Source organism: Pseudorasbora parva, chromosome 2 (genome assembly GCF_024679245.1).
Source record: "Pseudorasbora parva isolate DD20220531a chromosome 2, ASM2467924v1, whole genome shotgun sequence".
NCBI classification, from domain to species: domain Eukaryota; kingdom Metazoa; phylum Chordata; class Actinopteri; order Cypriniformes; family Gobionidae; genus Pseudorasbora; species Pseudorasbora parva.
Window position 1 is genome coordinate 47,921,876 of NC_090173.1, and position 6,244 is coordinate 47,928,119.

General features: G+C 45.5%; 1 protein-coding gene across 1 annotated transcript in view; it reads right to left on the minus strand.

Moving 5' to 3' along the window:
- The window catches only part of cfap70 (cilia and flagella associated protein 70), a 33,539-nt gene extending 27,302 nt beyond the window's left edge, over nucleotides 1-6,237 (minus strand). Inside the window, exon 1 of the mRNA XM_067422847.1 lies at nucleotides 6,113-6,237. Coding sequence (XP_067278948.1) covers nucleotides 6,113-6,181 — 69 coding nt within the window. The 5' untranslated portion in view covers nucleotides 6,182-6,237. The remainder of the gene's footprint in view (nucleotides 1-6,112) is intronic.
- Between the last annotated feature and the right edge of the window lie 7 nt (nucleotides 6,238-6,244).

Consider the following 6,244-nt stretch of genomic DNA (forward strand, 5'->3'; position numbering starts at 1 on the left):
TGCTATGGTGTTCTGGATGGTTGCTAGGGCGTTGCTAGGCGGTTGCTAGGGTGTTCTGGGTGGTTGCTAGGGCGTTGCTAGGCGGTTGCTAGGCGGTTGCTAGGGTGTTCTGGGTGGTTGCTAGGGCGTTGCTAGGCGGTTGCTAGGGTGTTCTGGGTGGTTGCTAGGGCGTTGCTAGGGTGTTGCTAGGCGGTTGCTAGGGTGTTCTGGGTGGTTGCTAGGCAGTTGCTATGGTGTTCTGGGTGGTTGCTATGACGTTGCTATGTGGTTGCTAGGGTATTCTGGGTGGTTGCTATGGAGTGGCAACATCCCATAATGATACCCCAAAATGACCTTGCCAGTACTAATTATATAAACCAACCCCCATGTCTCTATGATTTTCTAATGCAGAGATCTGAACAGTTGCTAGGGTACTCTGTTTGGTTGCTATGGAGTGGCTTGGCAGCATCCCATAATGATATCCCAAAATCCCCTTGCCAGTCTGAATGATATAAACCAACCCCCGTGTCTGTACGATTTTCAGATGCAGAGATCTGAACAGTTGCTAGGGTACGGTGTTTGGTTGCTATGGAGTGGCTTGGCACCATCCCATAATGATTCCCCAAAATCCCCTTGCCAGTATGAATGATATATACCAACCCCCGTGTCTCTATGATGTTCAGATGTGGAGATATACACTGTGGATTTGGGTTGTTAGGGTGCTTGATAATGGTTGCTAGGGAGTGGCTAGGAGGTGTTGAAGGTGATTTGTGATTGGCCGTTGATGCCCTGAGTCAATCAAACCCACCCCCATGTTTCTATGACACTCCTATCCAGAGATATAACTTTGATCTTTTTCAATGGAAGTCTATGGGATCGGTTGTTAGGGAGCTCTAAACGGTTGCTAGGGCGTGGCTTAATAACATCATCATGATCCTGAGATAGTGATTGGTTGTCTGAGTAGATTGGGCCCACCCCCTTGTCTCTGGGAGTCTGTGAAGCAGAGCTATGCTCAATACAAAATCCCTATGGGATTTACCATAGTAGGAGAAACGCATGCGTTGCATGCGTTTCATGGGAGGACCCTCCCCATGTTAAGTCAATGGGGCAATTTTTTGATTTTTGGGGACCTCTAGCACCCCAGGGGTACAACTTACACCCCTTTGAGATGTGTGTTTTGAGAGATCCTATTAGCCCCTTCAATTTTCGTGTAATATATGTGTGTGTTTGAGATCCTCGCTCGGAGCTACGAGGGGTCAAAGTTTCGCCCCATCAATCGTCTATGGCACTTTTGGGCTACTTCTGCACCCCTGGGGCGGACCCCGTACCCCCGATCCCTTAGCAGAGATATAGCACACCATTCCCGTATAGGCCGCCGACTTTGGCTATTTAGTGGTTGGGGTTTGACAAAATTTGTGTGAGGAGAAGCGCGCCAAAATACGTGTGCGGTGGAAGAATAATAATAACTAGAAAGTACAATTCCTGAAGAAATTGTGAGTGGTGCTTGCCGTGGCAAAACTCGGGGCCCTGTGGCATTTGTGATGCAAAAAAGCCAAGCAACATGATGTTAGCATAATGCTAACATGATTAGCAAGTTGTTAGCATGATGCTAACATGATTAGCATGTTGCTAGCATAATGCTAACATGATTAGCATGATGTTAGCATGATGCTAACATGATTAGCATGATGCTAGCAACATGATTAGCATGTTGCTAGCATGATGCTAACATGATTAGCATGATGCTAGCATGATGCTAACATGATTAGCATGATGCTAGCATGATGCTAACATGATTAGCATCATGTTAGCATGATGCTAACATGATTAGCATCATGCTAGCAACATGATTAGCATGTTGCTAGCATAATGCTAACATGATTAGCATAATGCTAGCATGATGCTAACATGATTAGCATGTTGCTAGCATGATTAGCATGTTGCTAGGCGGTTGCTAGGGTGTTCTGGATGGTTGCTAGGGCGTTGCTAGGCGGTTGCTAGGGTGTTCTGGGAGGTTGCTAGGGCGTTGCTAGGTGGTTGCTAGGCGGTTGCTAGGGTGTTCTGGGTGGTTGCTAGGGCGTTGCTAGGCGGTTGCTAGGGTGTTCTGGGAGGTTGCTAGGGCGTTGCTAGGTGGTTGCTAGGCGGTTGCTAGGGTGTTCTGGGTGGTTGCTAGGGCGTTGCTAGGCGGTTGCTAGGGTGTTCTGGGTGGTTGCTAGGGCGTTGCTAGGGTGTTGCTAGGCGGTTGCTAGGGTGTTTTGGGTGGTTGCTAGGCAGTTGCTATGGTGTTCTGGGTGGTTGCTATGACGTTGCTATGTGGTTGCTAGGGTATTCTGGGTGGTTGCTATGGAGTGGCAACATCCCATAATGATACCCCAAAATCACCTTGCCAGTATGACTGATATAAACCAACCCCCATGTCTGTGTGATTTTCTGATGTAGAGATCTGAACAGTTGCTAGGGTACTCTGTTTGGTTGCTATGGAGTGGCTTGGTAGCATCCCATAATGATTCCCCAAAATCCCCTTGCCAGTATGAATGATATAAACCAACCCCGTGTCTCTATGATTTTCTGATGCAGAGATCTGAACGGTTGCTAAGGTACTCTGTTTGGTTGCTATGGAGTGGCTTGGCACCATCCCATAATGATTCCCCAAAATCCCCTTGCCAGTATGAATGATATATACCAACCCCCGTGTCTCTATGATGTTCAGATGTGGAGATATACACTGTGGATTTGGGTTGTTAGGGTGCTTGATAATGGTTGCTAGGGAGTGGCTAGTAAGTGTTGAAGGTGATTTGTGATTGGCCGTTGATGCCCTGAGTCAATCAAACCCACCCCCATGTTTCTATGACACTCCTATCCAGAGATATAACTTTGATCTTTTTCAATGGAAGTCAATGGGATCGGTTGTTAGGGAGCTCTAAACGGTTGCTAGGGCGTGGCTTAATAACATCATCATGATCCTGAGATAGTGATTGGTTGTCTGAGTAGATTGGGCCCACCCCCTTGTCTCTGTGAGTCTGTGAAGCAGAGCTATGCTCAATACAAAATCCCTATGGGATTTACCATTGAATGAGAAACGCATGCGTTGCATGCGTTTCATGGGACGATCCTCCCCATGTTAAGTCTATGGGGCAATTTTTCGATTTTTGGGGAGCTCTAGCACCCCAGGGGTACAACTTACACCCCTTTGAGATGTGTGTGCTGAGAGATCCTATCAGCCCCTTCAATTTTCGTGTAATATATGTGTGTGTTTGAGATCCTCGCTCGGAGCCACGAGGGGTCAAAGTTTCGCCCCATCAATCGTCAATGGCACTTTTGGGGTACGTTTGCACCCCTGGGGCACACACCGTAGCCCCGATCCCTTATAAAAGACATAGCACACCATTCCCGTATAGGTCGCCGACTTTGGCTATTTAGTGGTTGGGGTTTGACAAAATTTGTGTGAGGAGAAGCGCGCCGAAATACGTAACCAGAAGAATAAGAATAATAATAATAACTAGAAAGTACAATTCCTGAAGAAATTGTGAGTGGTGCTTGCCGTGGCAAAACTCGGGGCCCTGTGGCATTTGTGATGCAAAAAAGCCAAGCAACATGATGTTAGCATGATGCTAACATGATTAGCAAGTTGTTAGCATAGAATAAGCAAGTTATTAGCATAATGCTAACATGATTAGCATGTGGTTAGCACGATGCTAACATGATTAGCATGTTGCTAGCATGATGCTAACATGATTAGCATGATGTTAGCATGATGCTAACATGATTAGCATGTTGTTAGCATAATGCTAACATGATTAGCATGTTGCTAGCATGATGCTAACATGATTAGCATGATGTTAGCATGATGCTAACATGATTAGCATGTTGTTAGCATAATGCTAACTTGATTAGCATGATGTTAGCATGATGCTAACATGATTAGCATGATGCTAGCAACATGATTAGCATGTTGCTAGCATTATGCTAACATGACTAGCATGATGCTAACATGATTAGCATGATGCTAGCATTATGCTAACATGATTAGCATGTTGTTAGCATGATGCTAACATGATTAGCATGATGCTAGCATGATTAGCATGTTGCTAGCATGATGCTAACATGATTAGCATGTTGCTAGCATGATTAGCATGTTGCTAGGCGGTTGCTATGGTGTTCTGGATGGTTGCTAGGGCGTTGCTAGGCGGTTGCTAGGGTGTTCTGGGTGGTTGCTAGGGCGTTGCTAGGCGGTTGCTAGGGTGTTCTGGGTGGTTGCTAGGCGGTTGCTAGGGTGTTCTGGGTGGTTGCTAGGGCGTTGCTAGGCAGTTGCTAGGGTGTTCTGGGTGGTTGCTAGGGCGTTGCTAGGGTGTTGCTAGGCGGTTGCTAGGGTGTTCTGGGTGGTTGCTAGGCAGTTGCTATGGTGTTCTGGGTGGTTGCTATGACGTTGCTATGTGGTTGCTAGGGTATTCTGGGTAGTTGCTATGGAGTGGCAACATCCCATAATGATACCCCAAAATCACCTTGCCAGTATGAATGATATAAACCAACCCCCATGTCTGTATGATTTTCTAATGCAGAGATCTGAACAGTTGCTAGGGTACTCTGTTTGGTTGCTATGGAGTGGCTTGGCAGCATCCCATAATGATATCCCAAAATCCCCTTGCCAGTATGAATGATATATACCAACCCCCGTGTCTCTATGATGTACTAATGCAGAGATATAGGTCTTGCTAAACAGTTGCTAGGGTACTCTGTTTGGTTGCTATGGAGTGGCCTGGCACCATCCCATAATGATTCCCCAAAATCCCCTTGCCAGTATGAATGATATAAACCAACTCCCGTGTCTCTATGATGTTCAGATGTGAAGATATACACTGTGGATTTGGGTTGTTAGGGTGCTCGATAATGGTTGCTAGGGCGTGGCTAGGAAGTGTTGAAGGTGATTTGTGATTGGCCGTTGATGCCCTGAGTCAATCAAACCCACCCCCATGTTTCTATGACACTCCTATCCAGAGATATAACTTTGATCTTTTTCAATGGAAGTCTATGGGATCGGTTGTTAGGGAGCTCTAAACGGTTGCTAGGGCGTGGCTTAATAACATCATCATGATCCTGAGATAGTGATTGGTTGTCTGAGTAGATTGGGCCCACCCCCTTGTGTCTGTGAGTCTGTGAAACAGAGCTATGCTCAATACAAAATCCCTATGGGATTTACCATAGTAGGAGAAACGCATGCGTTGCATGCGTTTCATGGGGCAACCCTCCCCATGTTAAGTCTATGGGGCAATTTTTCGATTTTTGGGGAGCTGTAGCACCCCAGGGGTACAACTTACACCCCTTTGAGATGTGTGTGCTGAGAGATCCTATCAGCCCCTTCAAATTTCGTGTAATATATGTGTGTGTTTGAGATCCTCGCTCGGAGCTACGAGGGGTCAAAGTTTCGCCCCATCAATTGTCAATGACACTTTTGGGCTACGTTTGCACCCCTGGGGCGCACACCGTACCCCCGATCCCTTATAAAAGTCATAGCACACCATTCCCGTATAGGTCGCCGACTTTGGCTATTTAGTGGTTGGGGTTTGACAAAATTTGTGGGAGGAGAAGCGCGCCGAAAAAGGTGGTCGGAAGAATAATAATAATAAGTATGGTGGAGAACAATAGTGATGCCTTGCTACGCAAGCACCACTAATAAGTATGGTGGAGAACAATAGTGATGCCTTGCTACGCAAGCACCACTAATAAGTATGGTGGAGAACAATAGTGATGCCTTGCTAAAGCAAGCACCACTAATAATAAGTTTAATAGGATTTCAATAAGTTGGCTCTTCCAAGCCAACTTAATAATAATAATATATTTTATTTGTAAAGCCCTTTTCATAGTTAAAAACAATCCCAAAGTGCTAAATAATAATGATAAATGATCATTGTAAGTAATTTTTGAAAGTTAGTTTCATCTCTAATTTAAGACAGAACAAGTTGTTTAAACCATAAAGCAAGAGAGAACAATAATTTAAGACCCTGCTGAGTTACAGTACGTTACAGAGTGAGATATAGCCGTTCGTGTGTGACAACTAGCCCCGGTTATAGTTTTCACGGTTTTGCAGGAGAGGATTTTATTTAAGTGTGAATGTAGCATGATTTTAGTGACTTACCAAATTATTTCCACAGAGAACAGTGATCTGCACTGGAACAGCTCTCCCAAACTCTCTCTGATTCTCCATGTTGAAAAACGAATGAGTTTCTCGTTTCTCCTCAACAACTGTTGCGCAGCGCGCCCTTGTCGC